The sequence below is a fragment of the Pseudomyrmex gracilis genome, unplaced genomic scaffold (genome assembly GCF_002006095.1).
Source record: "Pseudomyrmex gracilis isolate BER0280 unplaced genomic scaffold, ASM200609v1 scaffold_393, whole genome shotgun sequence".
Classification (NCBI taxonomy): domain Eukaryota; kingdom Metazoa; phylum Arthropoda; class Insecta; order Hymenoptera; family Formicidae; genus Pseudomyrmex; species Pseudomyrmex gracilis.
Window position 1 is genome coordinate 31,134 of NW_018020977.1, and position 17,352 is coordinate 48,485.

At 38.4% G+C, this 17,352-nt stretch overlaps 5 protein-coding genes and 1 long non-coding RNA gene across 13 annotated transcripts in view; 3 read left to right on the forward strand and 3 right to left on the reverse strand.

The window, feature by feature from the left end:
• Positions 1 to 401: 401 nt before the first annotated feature.
• On the reverse strand, positions 402 to 2,803 carry LOC109860461 (glutaminyl-peptide cyclotransferase). Its single transcript, XM_020439550.1, has 6 exons — positions 2,580 to 2,803; positions 2,256 to 2,399; positions 1,669 to 1,932; positions 1,427 to 1,585; positions 1,127 to 1,352; positions 402 to 1,026 (listed from the first exon to the last, which is right to left on the reverse strand). Exons 1-6 carry the CDS (start codon positions 2,679 to 2,681, stop codon positions 872 to 874), a joined length of 1,050 nt encoding a protein of 349 aa, XP_020295139.1. The 5' UTR covers positions 2,682 to 2,803; the 3' UTR covers positions 402 to 871.
• Positions 2,804 to 4,317: 1,514 nt separating this feature from the next.
• Positions 4,318 to 5,512, reverse strand: LOC109860462 (40S ribosomal protein S13). Its single transcript, XM_020439551.1, has 3 exons — positions 5,394 to 5,512; positions 4,794 to 4,921; positions 4,318 to 4,673 (listed from the first exon to the last, which is right to left on the reverse strand). Exons 1-3 carry the CDS (start codon positions 5,414 to 5,416, stop codon positions 4,369 to 4,371), a joined length of 456 nt encoding a protein of 151 aa, XP_020295140.1. The 5' UTR covers positions 5,417 to 5,512; the 3' UTR covers positions 4,318 to 4,368.
• A 198-nt stretch (positions 5,513 to 5,710) lies between these two features.
• LOC109860460 (peptidyl-prolyl cis-trans isomerase sig-7) lies at positions 5,711 to 7,690 on the forward strand. Its single transcript, XM_020439548.1, has 4 exons — positions 5,711 to 5,905; positions 6,043 to 6,533; positions 6,664 to 6,905; positions 7,000 to 7,690. Exons 1-4 carry the CDS (start codon positions 5,836 to 5,838, stop codon positions 7,616 to 7,618), a joined length of 1,422 nt encoding a protein of 473 aa, XP_020295137.1. The 5' UTR covers positions 5,711 to 5,835; the 3' UTR covers positions 7,619 to 7,690.
• A 49-nt stretch (positions 7,691 to 7,739) lies between these two features.
• LOC109860458 lies at positions 7,740 to 13,318 on the forward strand. Of its 8 annotated transcripts, XM_020439542.1 has the most exons (12): positions 7,740 to 8,345; positions 9,161 to 9,386; positions 10,556 to 10,616; positions 10,708 to 10,979; positions 11,072 to 11,273; positions 11,367 to 11,529; positions 11,651 to 11,731; positions 11,868 to 12,025; positions 12,099 to 12,245; positions 12,478 to 12,613; positions 12,770 to 12,918; positions 13,017 to 13,318. In XM_020439542.1, exons 2-12 carry the CDS (start codon positions 9,274 to 9,276, stop codon positions 13,023 to 13,025), a joined length of 1,491 nt encoding a protein of 496 aa, XP_020295131.1. In that variant the 5' UTR covers positions 7,740 to 8,345; positions 9,161 to 9,273; the 3' UTR covers positions 13,026 to 13,318. The 8 variants fall into 8 exon arrangements, with proteins under 8 accessions (XP_020295131.1, XP_020295130.1, XP_020295129.1 ...); XM_020439541.1 differs by having other exon boundaries at positions 7,740 to 8,699; positions 12,770 to 13,318; XM_020439540.1 differs by having other exon boundaries at positions 12,770 to 13,318.
• Positions 13,319 to 15,407: 2,089 nt separating this feature from the next.
• LOC109860465 overlaps positions 15,408 to 17,352 on the reverse strand; it is a 4,897-nt gene continuing 2,952 nt past the window's right edge. Inside the window, exon 2 of the mRNA XM_020439556.1 lies at positions 15,408 to 16,299. Within this exon, the coding sequence (XP_020295145.1) occupies positions 15,970 to 16,299 (330 nt within the window). The 3' untranslated portion in view covers positions 15,408 to 15,969. The remainder of the gene's footprint in view (positions 16,300 to 17,352) is intronic.
• The window catches only part of LOC109860466, a 3,271-nt gene continuing 2,137 nt past the window's right edge, over positions 16,219 to 17,352 (forward strand). The window contains exons 1-2 of the long non-coding RNA XR_002250826.1: positions 16,219 to 16,308; positions 16,392 to 16,559. This is a non-coding gene — a long non-coding RNA (uncharacterized LOC109860466). The remainder of the gene's footprint in view (positions 16,309 to 16,391; positions 16,560 to 17,352) is intronic.

The window sequence follows — 17,352 nt, forward strand, 5'->3', positions numbered from 1 at the left end:
TGTAACATATTGCAGCAAATATATTCCAATGAGATACAAGTACTTCGGTGTATTACAGAATAGAATTAACATGTGAAACGCTCGTTAACCATTTTTTTATTCGAAGTAGAAATTAATTTCCACCGCGTCAAATGTTATTTGCATTGCGCGTATGTTAATGAGGGACACACAGATGGATTAATTCATTCCAAACATGTAACAGGACGTCACGCCGCAGAGTTTCCGCAATTTCCGTTCGCGGATTCCTAAATCGTAATCTCAAATGTCTCACTTGTAAAGACAAAAAAAAAAAATATGCGCGCAATTGAAACGAAATGTGTCACGTGCGAGACGCGTGCGAGAAACGTCAGTGAAATCAGATGGTTCAAAAGTGGAAAACGTATATATATATTTGTTTTGTTTGCAGCATATGTTGAGTATTTATATACAATTATAATATTCAAAATCGACAATAACTTTTACAAATATAGCACCATTCTGTCTTTTATGATATTTCCGCAATATACAATATATAATTTTTTTAATTTAAAATATTGTATAAATTAGTTTTATATAAATAATTCAATTTATATATACATATACATGTATGTATGTATACGTATAATATAAGTATGTATATATATAATACACCTGTACAAAAAGTTATCACGTTTTTCACTAAGAAAACTACGCACAGCGAAATGAGTCATCAGTCTAAATAACAAAAAAATATCAAAAACATATCATTTCCAACTTTTGCGTTATTTGAAATTGTTTATAATATACTTTGCTCTCTCACTGCTACTTCAGATAATTTTTAGTATTTTTTTGTTATTTAGCGTTTTTCTTTTGATCGTTTGTTCACGAAAGACTCCTTGAATTTGCATTAGAATTAGACAATCGATAAATGTAAGTAAGCAGCCACAAATATCCTCAGTATCTTACTAATATTTTCCGTGGTCTCTAGATCGATGTTGGACCGATTGTCGCCTGATTGGTGCCAAAAAGATGGAAACGGACTCGGAATGATATGTAAAATAGGCACATCTGAGATAAAGCAACATTGCATGTAAAACAAGATATGTAGAACAAAAATTAGACACTTCTCCGTGAAATTCTATGTAATCATTAATTAGTTACCACTCACTTTTTCTTAAAAAGGGAATGTGATCGTCTTCAATGTACGAATGAGTCGAATATGACCGAAAATACCTCTGTTCCGGTTTGCCATACGAATAGGACTGCAACTTTCTCATATCCGCTAATTTCTCTTCAATGCGTACTAATAAATTGTACCATTTTTCCGTATCTCTGAAATAACTATAAAAGATCGGGTCAGGTGCGCCCAGTAAATCAAGAAGCATCAACATGTCCTACAAAATATAAATATACATTGCAGTTACAGCAGTTATGTAGAAAATAGAAAATTTCGTAACAAGATATTTACCATTTTATCCAGTTCAGAAATATTAGTATTTTTATAAACACTCTTTGTATTATACCATTTTTTAGCTAAATGTTTTGCACCATAAATAGAATCATTTGGTCCCCATCTCTCAAATGCTTCTTCCCCGTCAAAGAAGATGAACATCAAGCTGACATCTTGCTGGAAAAATAACAATCTCGTTTTATCTATTTTCAATTGTAATGTAAATTGTAATATTGCTATCTTTAGTCTGTACAATGTACCTGTTTAGATAAGTATCTTTTCATAACGCTAGCTAAGTTAATTAGCTGGCTGCACGGCACAGCGCTGTCTGTGGCTCCGATAAAGTTTCTCTCTCTTGTATACAGCGAATCATAATGGCAGGCCAATGTTAAGTACCTTTTCGCATTAGGATTCAACTTTGCTATTATGTTTTCAAACTTCAGTACGCCAAATATAGGCGTTTGAGCCTGAAATACATCTGACTCTACTGTCCATCCTAGATCTCTCATTGATCTTTTGATATACTGAAAAAAAAAAAATGGATCTTCATGTTTACACAGTTCAAAATTTAAAAAAAATCTACTAGAATACAATTTCTCATAAATATTATTTATTTATTTCACACAAACATAAGTGCCACGACGTCAATATTATACGTATGTAACATTGTATACACGAGATGTACGCGATTAAAAACAAACAAACATATTACGCAACGCAGATGTGAAAGTTATCGTTGTAAGCGAGGTTACTTAGATCTGTAAGCGTCGCGAGCTCGTTACCTCGCAATTTCTATTTTATATATATATATATGTCTATGTCGAAATGCTACTTGTTTGCTCCTTACCTTTTTTACATTTGCGTGTTCGGGAGTTCCCACAATTCTGACCACGCATATGTTGTCCAGGACTTCGTTGAGATGAGTGATGTTCGTGAGATCGGTCAGTTTGGCGATTTGCTCGTCCGTCAGTCGGTTGGGCTCATGATAGTACTGGAATCATGTCAAACAACACGACATTCGTCAAAAACGCAAGTAAATGTCAACCGGCGGCGAAACGTGGCAAATGAGGAAGAAGACAATATCGGTAAAAATGAGCGCGAGTCTTTCTTCACTGTGAGAGGAGATGAGCGTAACAAGAAATGTCAGTGTTGTTTATTGTGCACTGCATACTTTTTCCCTTGTAAAAGGTATTTCCGATATGGTCTGCTCGTCCGCGCACGATGACGCGACAACGGCCAGTAGAACGCACAATGTCAACTCGAGCACATCCATCCTTCTTAACAGGTGCGCGTCAACTGTCAACAACTGCAGATCCCGAAGTTACAAGACATAAGTCTTGTGTTCATGACGCTGGAAATCGATTCGAAATATCGAATAGAGAACGACCGCTCGCACACATAATTGGTCAGTCTCCTCTCGATCCGAGTGTCGGAACGCGATTGGTTTCTGTCATTGTAAACAAGATCTACTTTTTTTCTGACTAGACACAACACAGGCGCGCGCTACGCGCACGCTATTGTTAATTTTATTTAACGTGTTGTCAGTGAACACAACCTGTCACCGCGATGACAGATAGTATATACATCTTATTAACCATATAATATAAACCACATATGAGAAACGTCACAAATAACGCATGAAAATCAAACTCAAAAAATAGTAAGAGAGAAGTGAAAAAACAACACGTGACTAAAGTCGCGTGACAAAAAAAGGGTAAAAAAGAGAATATTATATATATTGTTGCGCCCGCGGGGCGCGGAGCCGTTCTCGAGGGACGCCGATACTCGCGTGCGCGGACGCGGCAATGACAAAGGCGCACTTTCTTATGAACACACTTTATTTCGTTACAAATACAGCGTTAATTGCCCGTTACACGAATCGTCGAGACACGTCGTGACAGATCCGCGGTCGCGATTTTTCTATCCTCTTCTCTTCTTTTTAACAAACCGTCGTCGCCCGGTAACCGACAGTCGCGCCGATCGCGCGCCGTTTACGCAGCTCCCGCGACACATACGCGGTGACCCCCGCGTAACACTATTATATGTAATATTCTATATCTATATATAATACACACACATACGCATATATGTATAAATATATATACCGTAATCACGTGACCGAAGTCAGTAACACCGCCGCGGTCAGTGATTCCACTGCAGCGCGCGACCGAGGTCATTGACCCCGCCGCGGTCGCGCGACCGAGGTCAGTGACCCCCCCCCCCTCCAAGGCCGCGCGGCCGAGGTCAGTGACCGCTCCCCCACCAAGCCCGCGCGCCCGCGGTCAGTGACCTCCCCCCACCAAGGCCGCGCGCCCGAGGTCAGTGACCCGCCAAGGCCGCGCGGCCGAGGTCAGTGACCCTGTCAAGGCCGCGCGGCCGAGGTCAGTGACATTACTGTAGTATGTATATAATACATATAATACAATATAAAGTATAATATTATAAATATATAATAAATTATATGTATAATATGTATTATTTAATGTTATATATAATATAAATTACAGTCACGTTATTTTCACGTGTTGTTTTTCTACTTTTCCTGTCACCTGACTTTAGTTACGTTTTTAATTTTCTCTACATATACGACGAACTGTCTCAAAATCGCTTTTATTATTTACTCTCTCGATCTTACCGATTCGATTCCAATCGGCAACGCGGAAAAGAGGCAACAACAGGTGCGATATATTCGACTTCAAACGCGCACTTTTCGGTCCAAATGCCTCTTTAAATATAAGAAAGATCAAAACTGAATTTTAAATTTAATAGAGAAATTAATCTTTTTTTTTAATTATGAACTCCTGTGTTTACATAATTAGTTAACTGGTGTGTTACTTGTTTTCAGTTTCAATATTTGCGTCTTTTCTCACTTTTTGAGACAAAGGATACATCTATTTTGAACATGTGTGTAATTGTGTTATTTTCTTTTATTTTTATAATAAAACATAAATGTGATAAAATTACGCCACAAGAGCGCTAGCCGTCGAACTTTCGTATTTCCAGTTCGGTGGCAGGGATCCTTTTGTTTTATAATAACGTGCCAATCTGTGAATTCTCGACTCGACCAAAATCAAGCGGAACTTGCTGTCCTTGTCTTTCCTGTTTCGTTCCAAGTGCTTTCGTACAGCAACAGCCTTTTTGATCAAATAGTACAGATCTTCCGGTAGATCCGGGGCCAGACCCATACTCTTCACGATACGCAGAATCTTGTTTCCTGTGCGAAATCGCACTTGAGCCACACCGTGGGAGTCTCGAAGTATAACACCTGCAAACGCAACACTTTATAGTTTTGTAAACTTGATGATCTGTGTCAACGCACTCTTAATTGATTGCTTAAAACCTATGCGTCTTATTAATAAAAAAAAAAAAAACCTAACAATTTTACCAATTTGTGATGGTGTATGTCCCTTTTTCGCTAGCTTGTAAATAAGTTCTTTGCAATCTTCTGGCGTCAACTTCAACCAAGTTGGTACACTTCGTCGGTAGGGAAGGGCAGACTGGGATATACCCTTTCTGAAAAAAACAACATATTAATGAAGTACGGTAATTTTAAATTTTTTTTAAATTTAAAATTCATATTAAAAAAATGATATAATTAACATAATATATAATTTATTATGACAGAGATTTTTTACTTCGATACAAATGTCGTAAATTTTTAGATTTTTGATCGCGCACATATTGAACTCGACTATTGACATTTGAGGTTAAGTTAGGTTATACACACCAAACGATTGTGTGCGGGCTTCGAATGAGAAATTTATAAATTTCCTTAAAGTCAAATACACTTAAGACGATTTCAAATAATAGATTCGATTAAATAAAAACCTGAGGAACATTTATTTGAATAGAAAAAAAGAGAACGGAGACGCGACACGTGGTTGCTGAACGCGATATCGAAAATTACGATTCTGTCAAAATTGTTACAAAGCTTTCAAGATAATTGACGCATTTACAAATTTCTCAATATAATAAACATTGTTACCCGTGGGAGTGCATACGACCCATCCTGACGGAGTTTCTTTCACAGAAATATCCAGAAAGAACGTTTTACTCCAAGCGATGTCGGACGAAAGAAATATGCCTGACTGACGTGATTAAAAATCCTTACGACGCCATCTGAAAAGCAGCGAAGAAAGTAAAAGAGCAGGCCGGATTTGCAAAGATCAAAAGTCGGAACGACCCAATCGGATTGATTGATTCGACCAGCAGTATTGGTCAATTTCGCAAGTTCGACTCGTGTTGAACACGACCGTTGCAAATCCGACTTTAACGAGCTTTTATATACCGCGGAGCATCAGTGAGTTTTACGTCAACGATCTAATGTTTCCAAGCAAAACTCCACGAAGTTTACAAAGCGTAACATTTTTATAACAAGAGTTAAATATTGCTAATTAAAAAAATAGATAGTTTGAAAAAGTGAGGAAATGGCAGTGGTGATAGAAACCACAATAGGAGATTTTACGGTCGACCTGTACATCGAAGAACGTCCTCAAAGTAAGGCGCTTCTACTTTTTTGGAGTAATTAAGAAATTTATATCGCGTTTACATATAATTTTGTTAAAAAATCTGAGATAACAAACTTAAACTGTAACTCTGTAAATTGCGAACATCATTTATTTTGATTTCTGCAGCTACAAGAAATTTTCTGAAATTATGCAAGCTCAAGTATTACAACTGGAACCTCTTTCACACGGTGCAGACCAACTTTATCGCTCAAACGGGAGATCCCAACGGCACCGGAAAAGGTGGCGAGAGTGTGTACGGAATTGTGTTGGGCGAAAAGGCTCGTTATTACGAGGCCGAACAAATGCCAAAGATAAAACACAGCAGAATAGGTCTACTGTCCATGGTGAATTGCGGAAACAACATGTTGGGATCTCAGTTCTTCATCACACTGGGTTCGGAGCTCCAATCGTTGGACAACAAACATTGTGTGTTTGGAGAAATCACTGAGGGATTAGATGTTGTTTTAAAATTTAATGAAACAATCTGTGATAACAATTACAGACCTTATCAGGATATATGGATATCTCACACGGTCATTTTGGAAGATCCGTTTGACGATCCTGTAGGATTTGTAGTTCCTAGCGCAAGTCCGGAACCTACAAAAGAAGTTTTAATGGTATACTTGTCTTCTTGAGTTTTATATTAGTATTTTAATATATTTGACATCTCTATCCTCGAAACATTTCCATCTTTTTTGTGTGGTAAACATTTTTCTATATATAAATTTATCTCATTTTATATTTTAGAGCGATAGAATCGGAGCAGACGAGGCGCTCGATGACACCGTGGGGATGACCACGGAAGAGATCATTGAATTGCAGAAAAACAAGGAAGCGAAAGCCAGAGCCACAATATTGGAGATCGTAGGTGACATACCAGACGCGGACATTGCTCCTCCGGAAAATGTGTTGTTTGTGTGCAAATTGAATCCGGTCACGAACGACGAAGATCTGGAAATAATTTTCAGTCGTTTCGGAAAAATTGTTGGGTGCGTGACAAACGCAGTGAAATTTGTTATGTGTACACATCTGTGTTCTCAGTTTCTGTGTTTTCATTTTCATCGTACGTTTTTAATTTTCCAGTTGCGAGGTAATAAGGGATCATCAAACGGGAGATTCGTTGCAGTACGCGTTCATTGAATTCGCCAATCGCAAGAGCTGCGAGGAAGCGTACTTCAAGATGGACAATGTTCTGATTGACGATCGAAGAATACACGTGGACTTCTCCCAATCGGTCGCGAAGATGCGTTGGAGAGGTAAGGGTAAGGGTATCCGATACTTCGACGAGGACGACAAGAAGAAACAGAATCACGACGAGAGCGAAGAAAATGCGGAAAGAAAGGAGAGCAGAAAAGATCGTTCTTTCGAGCACAAGAGGCACAAGAGCGGGAAAGAGGAGAGAGATAGCAGGGACAGGAGAAAGGAAGGCAGATTGCACGACGATCATTACGAGAGGAACAGATACGACAGCGAACGCAGAGACAAAAGAAAGAGAGACGATCGACGGGACGGCAGTCAGAGGAGGAATCAGAGCGAGGAGAGATCGGATAGGAGAAGCAAGAGAGATGAGAGAAGAGATCGCGGCGACAAAAGGTCGGAAAGGAAAAGAGACGAGTATCGTGACGGCAAGAAGAGAAGGACAGAAAACGAGGACGAAGCGAGGCACAAGGACAGATCGCACAAGCACAAAAAGAAACGCTGATTAATGTCGAAAAAAAAAAAAAAAGTAAATGCTGAAGAGAAAAGTATTTTATTACTCTATAAATAGTGTACATGTGTGTGTTTATTTATATATATATATATATATATACGCCAAAATTTTAATTAGAACAAATAAAATTATATTTATTGTAAGTAAAACACACACGGTAAACACACGGGTAAATAATATTGCTGCGACCTCTACAAATCTAAATAAATTTTTTTTTTATATTACACACACATTGTTGTTACGCAAAACTACTACGTATCTCTTAATATTCGCTAATTGTATCTGAATTTCTTTCTTATTAAATTTTCTATTCAGCAGAGAACGGAACCAGAAAATTCCGTGCGGTGCTTAGAAGGACGTTTTTTTTTTTATCTACTGGTCGACACACACGTGGTTACGTAGTTCACATCCGCAGAGACGTGCACATCGCGGCGCTCGAGAAAACGAAAGAGAAAACGTGCATTCTGCTATACAACATACACGCGGAAGACGTGGACCGACGTTGGCGCTCGGGTTTCGCGGCGGTGACATTTCCATGGAAACGTAGACGCTCCGGTCGCGTTTCCGTTCGTGTCCGCCCGTTTCTAGATTTTCTGTTCGTCGCGACTCGACACGTGCGGTTTTAGGTTATACACACAGCCAGAAGAACGGGCTGTCGCTTCCTCCTCGGAACGGAATTCGCACGCTGGCAGGATCCTGGCCGTCCTCGCGTCCTGCGGTAAGATTCTTTCCCTCTCTCTCCCCTCTTCTCCCGCATTATTTCACGTGTGCCGGTCTCCCGTGCAAGAGAGACGGGCTAGGGTCGTTTCTGGACTTTTCGTTTCAGACTTTTTCGGTTTTCTTCTATTTTTCCTGCCGACAATCCGTCGACATTCTTCCGCTTATATCTCTCCTTGCGATTTCGGTCCATCTTGTTTATACTTGTTCGCACGCGTATCGATCGGTTTGAAATCGTAGCGCGCGCTTGCGATATCGTAAGACAATAAAGTTGAAAGTGAAATTGCGACTGGGGTAGACAAATACACGATTTTTAATCGTTCACCGTGACTTCGTATCGAAGTTGTTTTGTGTGGTGCGTTAATTATCATCACATGCACAGTTTGTCTTATTTTGCACATTAACTTTAACGCAAGAGAAAATAACGATTTGTACAAAACTCTCGCAGAATTGGATGTTGTTTATTTGCTTACTATTTTTATTAATTCATTTTTAATTCCGTGTAAAAATTGTTTGCCATAAATATGTATGGCAAACAATTAAGTGTAGAATATATGTGCGCTTTTTAACAAAAATAACATTTTAATTAATGCAACAATACTGATGACAAAGATAAGATAAAGCAAGAACAAACATACTGTGTGAAAAAAAAAAAAAAAAAAAAAACAATATATTAGTAATATAATTAGTGTATCTATAATTTGTTATTAGATTTATTATTAGACAACAGGAAAAAACGTTCAGAGCAACAAATATCTTCAAATTACAGTTGTAGGAAAGATGCGAAAGTGATAAGTAAACGACCTGTCTTTTCAGTGTCAACCAGTCTATGGACAACCTGCGGTGTTCAGAGAGAACTTGGCTTCTTTTGGAAGATAAAAACAAATCAATCATTAGTCTGTGGTTAAACTGTCTTCCTTACTTATGAAATGAGCAATTGGACAGAAAGAATCCATCTGCGCGCCACTACATTGGGAAATATTGTAACAGGTTGTGGACATTCCACCTCAAGGCAACGGTATCGTCCGAAACGCCTCGAAAAGTTAGTATGTCGTCTGAGTCACTGAATTACTCATCTTTTATCATATTTTTGATTGATTCGAAATACATTGTTTCTTTCTTCAAATTTATATTTGCGTTTCGAAATTATTCAGACTCATGTTTTGCGAAAATATTTGTAATCGCGCACATTTTACGAAATGCATGATTCTCGTATTCATCTCGAATATAAATTTATTTTCAACGTGCTGGCATGTGTTCGAATTTGCAAAAAGAAAAGGGTACTTTGTAATAAATAATTGAGAAATACAATAATTTAATTTTTATTGCTTACGTGTAATCGCGCGCGCATGTGCTAGTTCGAAGGCCACGTATATAAATTTGTATTGTAACGTCTTGGGTATAATAATACTAAATAATTTTTTTAATTATACACCTAAGGGCTCGTAGTGTTCATCCATTGATTTTTTATGGACGATAGAACATTTACAGCCCTTTAGTGTTCATATATGTAATGTGTACATACGTATATATATGTGTGTTATATTTTTTTTTTTACATTACACAACAGTGTATAGAAAAACAATTATATAATGAGAGACCTACGTAGAGCCATAAACGCATCATAAAGAGACAGTGTGTGTTATGCACACATACACACGATGAGGAACGATGAATTCGGGTATATAATAAAAGATTTACATTTTTTCGCAGATAATTGATATTTAACAATATATCGAGCGAATATTATTGGCATTCTGCGTTGTATGTTTGACGTTCTGCGTTGAAGGAGCGTGGGTAGAATCGTAAGTAATCGCCGAGTTTGGGAGAGACTACGTGTAAACGTATGTTACTAATGCGTGTTGATATTTTTTTTTCTCGAAGCACATCACGATAATTAGCGTTGTGAATTACATGCGAAGCTACTTGTTTTTAGCGTACTTATATAGTAGTACTACATATATTTGTGGTAGCGCCGTTATTTCGTAAAGATCGAAACGCACGAAGCCACGAAAGCCTTTAATTCAACATGTGTGCTTGTGAGAGCGCCCGTTTTTAGAGAGATAAAAAACTTGCTTTGGTTACAGCCAGAGTTTTTCAATTGCAATTGTATTCCGCTATCGTCTTTGAAATCGAATTTGGAAATTTGCCTGTTGGAAAAATTAACGTTCGAATCTTTTTTTTTTTTTTTTTTATTTTTTATTTTCGTAGAGTCAAGTTCGGAGTGCCGCTCGATGAAGTATGCAAGAACGACATCCCCGGTCCGTTGCTGGTGAGTGAGCGACAAACTGTATTTGTTAACACCGTCCAAGGTGTGGGCAATTGCAAAAGATGACAACGAGAGTTTAATTTGTGTTCTCTAGGTTCTCATCCTGATATTGAACAAGGAAGCTCCCTTCGCGAAAAATATTTTTCGCGCTCCCGGCCATCAGGGAAGTATGAAAAAGCTGATACATATTCTGCAGACGGGTCGGCTAGTTAATATCAACAACTTTAGTATCTACACGATTGCCAGCGTGATAAAGAAGTTTTTGTGCAAGATACCCGGAGGAATATTCGGAAAGGAATACGAGGAACAGTTGTTTAACATCATTCAGTTGGAAAATATAGAACAACAACGAGACCAAATATACACGTAATATAAATCAATTGATGCAACGAAATAAACACGAGCAGAATTTTATATAACATTTTATATAACAAAGACACGTGTGTGTTTCTGCGTAGATTGATCAATTCCCTGCAGCTGTACACGCAGCGATTGCTGGTATTGCTCTTCGGAACCTTCAGATTGATCGCGGTGAATAGCGAGTTAGCGCAAACGCATATGAACAGCGAAGCATTGGGCGTCTCCGTCGCACCCTCGTTTTTTCACAGCTGCGTCAGCGACGGAAAGACCGCCAAAGTGGAAGACGTTGTCAGATTTAAGGTCAGTGGCACAACAACGACTTTCTCGTATCTCTTTTGTTATCGTCACGTTCGAATAACTCTTCTTCTCTTCTTCTCGACAATTCATTTCCAGATCGCCACACGAGTTACCAAGTTCTTAATAGATAACTTTAGCGTGTTGAATCTATTTGGAAAAGACAATTACGAATATTACGCACGTATTACCGGCCGGATAATGAAGGTGGAAAAAGACTGGATATTTAATTTCCGATACGCTTCAGACGATCCCGAAACGAGTAAGCTTTCACACGTGCGGAGCGCGTTTTTATGACAAATAATGCGACTAATTTCTCCGAAACGCGCATCTGCGACCAATTTATGATGACCATTTCTCCCAAGCGCGTTTATAAATTACAGAACAAGGTTTATCGGTGGAAACGGAGAAAACGCGATTACAATGCGAGTGTGTAAAGTGGGGACTGAAGTTTAATTTAGATAGTAAGTTGCACATGTGTGTTTAGCTAATAATAAAGCTCCCGATATTTTATCTACGAGTACATTACACGGGATAATCTTGCGCAAATAAATTAAAAACTTTTATACATTGAAATTTAATTACCATCACGTGTGACAGAAATACTGCATCAAGAGCAATCGCAATCAACGCTGGCGTTGGTCCACGTACCTGAAACGATGAAACTCACGTCATCATTGAGCATGATTCCGGAGAACATTTTGCTCGAAAATTGCAAACGTCTCTCGGTCAGTGTGGACGAGGAGAGCTTTGCGCAGGTAGTTTTCAAACGTAACATGCTTTTGAGATTATGAGAGACGCGATGTTGTCGATTTTCTCGAAATTTTACAGATATCTAGTCGTTCTTTGAGTAACAGCGCCAGCAGCAACAGCCATCTTTCCAAACGAAGCTTCAGCTTGACGAGCACGAGACTCGACGAGCTGCGCGCGATAAACCGCTACGCCGAGAGCACCAGAAATCTCACGTACATGCCGCAGGTAAATCGCACTAACATTGTCGACTAGTTAACGACGAGTTTGACCTAGCACCGGAATGAAATAGAGCGTTACTTAATATGTATTTCACGTGTTCTTTTTTTATAAAAAGTTTTCACAGCTTGAAGAAACTCGTGAGCGCTCTTATTTAGGGCGAGCAAATTTCTACCGAACAATAAACGACGCGAAATTAATGCGAGAAGATAATTGATTGGCGTTATCGTTACATCGTTAGGTTCACGAGAGGCAAACCGAGCGGATGCGAACCAGATCCGAGTGGTTTCTCTCGCCCGTGAGGGGAGAGATGACCGGCGAGCCCACCACGATACACGTTCTGCACAATTCGAATAGGTCGTCCTCCGGCAATATCGGTAAACAATCGGAAATCGAGCGATTTTGAAAATTCTTTAAATGTGTCTTTAACTCAAAACACCAGAGAAAGAAGAAATTGACAAGTGTGGCTCGTATCAACAATTTTTTTCTGGTTTCTGGGTTAAATTATCGAGTCGTTCTTCTTGCCTCTTTAGGTTTTTGTTCAACTTTTCCTGTTCAAGCTTCCTCGAAACCGATGAGCCTGAGCGCGAGCGCGGAGTCGATAAAGAGGTCGAGCTTGCGGAGAAAGGTTTCCCGAGAGAAGCAACGTCGCTCGTCCAGCAACAAACAGAACGGTTTCAAGGTAATACGTATATAAGTTAATTAATATTACAACGTTTTTGAAACAACGAACGAGGGAAACGACATTCATCGTATTATTATTTGTTATATATTTGAAAGAATTTATAGATGAGAGTGTCAATGTGTTGAGATGTGATTTAACGTTAAAAATGGAAACTCTGCGACGAGGATGGCACTTAACGAATATGTTCTCATTCCATAACCAAAGCGATAGATCGTTCACGTGAATGAAGAATTCGCAAATACAGTTAGATGTAACACGTGGACTTGATTTTGTAAATATAATTTTGTGAAGGAAGATTTTCTGTCAACAGCGTCTGCCGCAGCAGTTGTTGTATCGTACAGACGCAGCGTTGTTATACTTATCGTATTTATGCTAAAAAAAAAAAAAAAAAAAAAAATACTATAATATTTATAAACCATATATTTATATAATCGTCAATTAAGAACATTTTGCCATTGTACGTTACCAATTTTTACCACTTTGTATACGTTTCTGCGTGAAAAATTTAACGTGTGCGCTAAATATTAGATGTACAAATTGGTTTTTTCGATTGTTCTTGTCACGTCCAAGTGTGAGTTTTCTTAAGTGACGGATATCGGACAAACCATGACGGCCACTGTGATGACTAGATCTTTTCGCGACTTTGAGAAAAAAAATATCACAAATTCGAAAACTAATTTGAACATCTAATAAAAATTATACTATACAACGAAGATGTTTTGTATAAACTAAAGTATAAAATAATTCTCAGAGTTTGTTTCCTAAGATTTGAGTGTTTATCTTTTTTTTTTTTTCTTTTTAATATCTGCTCTTAACCCTGAGTGGAAGCAAAACGTCGATATGAAAAAATGAAACACATAAACGCGCGGCTTCGATTCGGAAGCGCGATAATTTTTTTTCATCTTTTCTCTTCCGAAAGAACCATGTGGGCGTTTACGCGTAGAAATTATATTTATAGGATTACATACGGTTAAAATAATGTTACCTTAAACGCATACATGACATATTGTATTACACATGTAAATAAGTTATACCAAAAATGTGAAGTTATTATGTTATTTGACGTGGTATTTTATATATGTACGTAAAAATGTGAATGTCACGTGTGTGTGAAACGTGTATATTGAATGTCGTCGTTTCGAATCGTATTGAGCGATCGATTGAGCGTTTTTTTTTTTTTTATCAACGTGTTGTCCGCAACAACGAAACGAGGCAGCTTTCAAGAACCGAGCAGCGGGAAGAAGATGCAGGCCCAGATCAGGAGACACCCGATCAGAAACAACATCAGCCTCGAACGGAACCTGTCCCAACCGATCACAATCATCCTCGGTGACACTCGTCTTTCCGTTGCCGCTGGGATCTGAAAACATACGCGCGTCCGATATCGATACTCGCTTTCTCGCGATGAAAAGCGCGTAAAATGGATAATCACGTTGTCGTTCGGTTCCTCTCTCTCCAGTTCCTCCTCGTCAACGTCACGCTGCGTCAGTGTCTGCGTGCTCGAATACTGCTGCATCCGCGTCTTTCGATCATCCGTGCTGCTCGACGCTACCGTCAGCTCTTGTTGACGCTGACTCTCATCCACCTCAGATCGTTGCTCGTTTTCGATAATAACGATAACATCGTCGCCAATAGCGTCAACTGCCGACGATTCTCCGTGATCATCAACGTGTGGACGTTTCGTCAAATACATGAGACACTATGTTCGATTGTACAGTCATATTTGTTTTCTTAGCAACGACAATTTCATCGCGTAAAAAGTATCGTAAAGCAGAGAAGGAGATTTGCTACAAATTCGATAACAAATTTTTATATCAGCAAAAAAGCGGTCTTCCTTTTTATACGATAGCACATTGAGAATTATTTATTCATATATATTTATACATGCATTTTCGTGAGATTTTTGCAATAATAATAATTTTATATATATAAATTCGCGTCATCTTCTCTGTGTTACGATTAACATGATTTTCATTTATCTGGTCGAAAGCGTGTAGAATGTTATTCCGTATTGATCAAAAAGTTTGTTTGTCTAATTTTTACATTCAGCACAAAAAAGAGAAAATTTGTAGACATCCATAAGAAAAAAAGAGAATGACTTTTTGACCAATTTTATATCAATATAGAATTATTTTGTAAGATGCGATGTAAGTTTTATACGTTTTTTTTTTTTTTTTTAAGGATTGCCTCTCTCAGTATTATTTACAATAGTGTATAGTTTTAATTTCGTGCGCGATAGCCACTTATCACACACACACACATGCGCGTATTTATCTCTTCGATTAAAGTGAGTTCTATGGTGTGTATAACGTGATAAGTGGTCGGGATAAAATTAACATACGTATAATCGGATCCACCTGTTGACTTATATCTGAGGATCTGATAATCCACATGTATATTCTCTTGTTTCGAATGCCATGTTTTTTATAAAAAGAAAAATTAAGTTTGAGCTTTTTATATATAACGTGTATTATGTACACAAAAACACATATGTATATTTTTTATTAAAATATTTATACAAACTTATTGTACACATTTAAAAAACAATATACGAAATATACAGTATTTAAAATTGGAATACTCTGACGCAAGAGACACTTTTCATGGAGTCTTTCCGTCTCGCTACTGTCATCGGATCTATCTATCTGTAGATTTTTATCGATCATCATCGAGTTGAAAAGTTTTGCTTCGCTTTTGCGATGTTTTTCGAGATAAAGAATCTGTAGCGCGCGCGTCGTTTCTTCAGCATTTTTTTTTTTCAGAACATCGTTCTCTCGCGATTTCAAAAACTCGATTATGAGTCTCAAAAACCACAGAAAGAGCAAACGCGGGAGATCGCAAAATCTAACATAGTAGATAATCGCAATGATCGAGAACATGAATCTATGGGGATTCGACGTTACTAGTGATCGCGAAACCGTTTAGAGAAATTGCGAGATCCGACGATGATTTATGTAAATCATGGCCACAACAACATTACGAGGAAACGATAGGGATCCGATGTGGCAGTTTACGGAAGCTGCTCGGGATCACGACGACGAATCACCGTCATATAATCTGATACTGATCCAGCAGCGTGTAAACGATGACCCAGAGAAGGAACGCAACGATCACGGAGACGAGAAAGATGGTTTTGAGCGAGTGCCAAGGGTTCTCAGATCGCGGCTCGTTGCTGTTGCCGTCGCGGCTGTTTCTCCAGACCTTGCAGCCGCCGTTCTTGCACGGCGACGTCTCGCTGCTCGTGTGCGGCATCGACGTCGCGACGCTGCTGCTCGGCACGGTCACATTCACCTCGCCCAGCTCCGTTGTTTCGCCCGCGGCGTGCCGATGCACGCCCGTTATCTTGGACGTCGGTTTGAATCTCGACAGCGAATCCATCTGGAAGAGGTAAAAACACACGTCTTCTACGGGCGATGCATTGTCTAAGTTGTGATTAAAATGTCAGGTTTTTTTTTTTTTTTTTGTTTCAGAAAGAAACGGCGTTGCCCGCAGATAGATTTGGACACCTCTCCGAGCAAGCGGAGAGATTGCGATTTCCTCATTGTTCTCTGAGTTCTCTCTGGGATACATTCCAAAATCCTATATTGCTGATCAAAAAAACTATAGTAACGTAAAATAATAGCATTTTAGTAACCAAGGTAAGATTTTGGAAAATACCCCTATCGATATTAATAATAACGAATTCGTTCAAATTGCACTTAAATACTAAATATGTTGTGTTTAAAAATGTGCGCTATATGGCTCGTTTGTTTTACAATGATTACGGTATTTCGTTTAAATTGTAATTCCTAATTGAGATTAACTCGCGCTTTTTTTTATTTCAATCCGCTAACGGAACGCCGACTTTCACCGTCGCGTTACGTTCGCTCGAGAATAACCAACGGTCAACGATCCGAATAAGAGCGATCGATCGTAATGTTCATCGATATTGTTTTTTAACGAGTCTCTTTAATCGAGATTTAACGTAGCTGTTACAACAGATAGATAAAAAACAATTTTAAGAACTAACAAGCAGTAATAAAAATTTATACCGGATATTCATTATATTTAATTGTTATTTGATTAGCTCGCGTGTCTCGCGTAAAATATTTTTTAGAAGTTTCGAAGACAAAAAGGTTTTGTTCTTTTCTCTTTAGAAGACGAGAGGGTTTTGTTCTCAAATTGCAATTAGAGTTAGAGTGTGTCGACGGAAAAAAATTCAGTCTAATAAGGAAATCTCCAATAACATCAGCCATCATTATTGCTGACACCGCTACCGTCCTCGAGATGAGTGTTGTTGACCGAATCGCGCTATAATATAAGTTCAGGCAACGTAATGTACGTGTTATAATTTATTCGTTTTAAAATTCTAGAGTCGTTAATATTATTGAAAAATTTGTTACAAATAGAATTTAAAAACCGTTTTGTCGTTTTGTTTCTGAAAAAAAAAAA

Excerpts from the sequence above, each read along its gene's own strand:
- LOC109860461 (XM_020439550.1), bottom strand. The coding sequence starts at position 2,681 with ATGGATGTGCTCGAGTTGACATTGTGCGTTCTACTGGCCGTTGTCGCG. Across the intron at positions 1,353-1,426 it reads TTTCTGAACTGGATAAAATG|GACATGTTGATGCTTCTTGA; the intron begins GTAAATATCTTG and ends TATATTTTGTAG. Across the intron at positions 1,027-1,126 it reads CATTCCCTTTTTAAGAAAAA|ATGTGCCTATTTTACATATC; the intron begins GTGAGTGGTAAC and ends GCTTTATCTCAG.
- LOC109860462 (XM_020439551.1), bottom strand. The coding sequence starts at position 5,416 with ATGGGTCGTATGCACTCCCACGG. Across the intron at positions 4,922-5,393 it reads GGTCGTATGCACTCCCACGG|AAAGGGTATATCCCAGTCTG; the intron begins GTAACAATGTTT and ends TGTTTTTTTCAG. Across the intron at positions 4,674-4,793 it reads ACATACACCATCACAAATTG|GTGTTATACTTCGAGACTCC; the intron begins GTAAAATTGTTA and ends TTGCGTTTGCAG.
- LOC109860460 (XM_020439548.1), top strand. The coding sequence starts at position 5,836 with ATGGCAGTGGTGATAGAAACCACAATAGGAGATTTTACGGTCGACCTG. Across the intron at positions 6,534-6,663 it reads CTACAAAAGAAGTTTTAATG|AGCGATAGAATCGGAGCAGA; the intron begins GTATACTTGTCT and ends TTTATATTTTAG. Across the intron at positions 6,906-6,999 it reads CGTTTCGGAAAAATTGTTGG|TTGCGAGGTAATAAGGGATC; the intron begins GTGCGTGACAAA and ends TTAATTTTCCAG.
- LOC109860458 (XM_020439541.1), top strand. The coding sequence starts at position 9,274 with ATGAGCAATTGGACAGAAAGAATCCATCTGCGCGCCACTACATTGGGA. Across the intron at positions 11,530-11,650 it reads TTCAGACGATCCCGAAACGA|AACAAGGTTTATCGGTGGAA; the intron begins GTAAGCTTTCAC and ends TATAAATTACAG. Across the intron at positions 12,026-12,098 it reads ACGAGGAGAGCTTTGCGCAG|ATATCTAGTCGTTCTTTGAG; the intron begins GTAGTTTTCAAA and ends GAAATTTTACAG.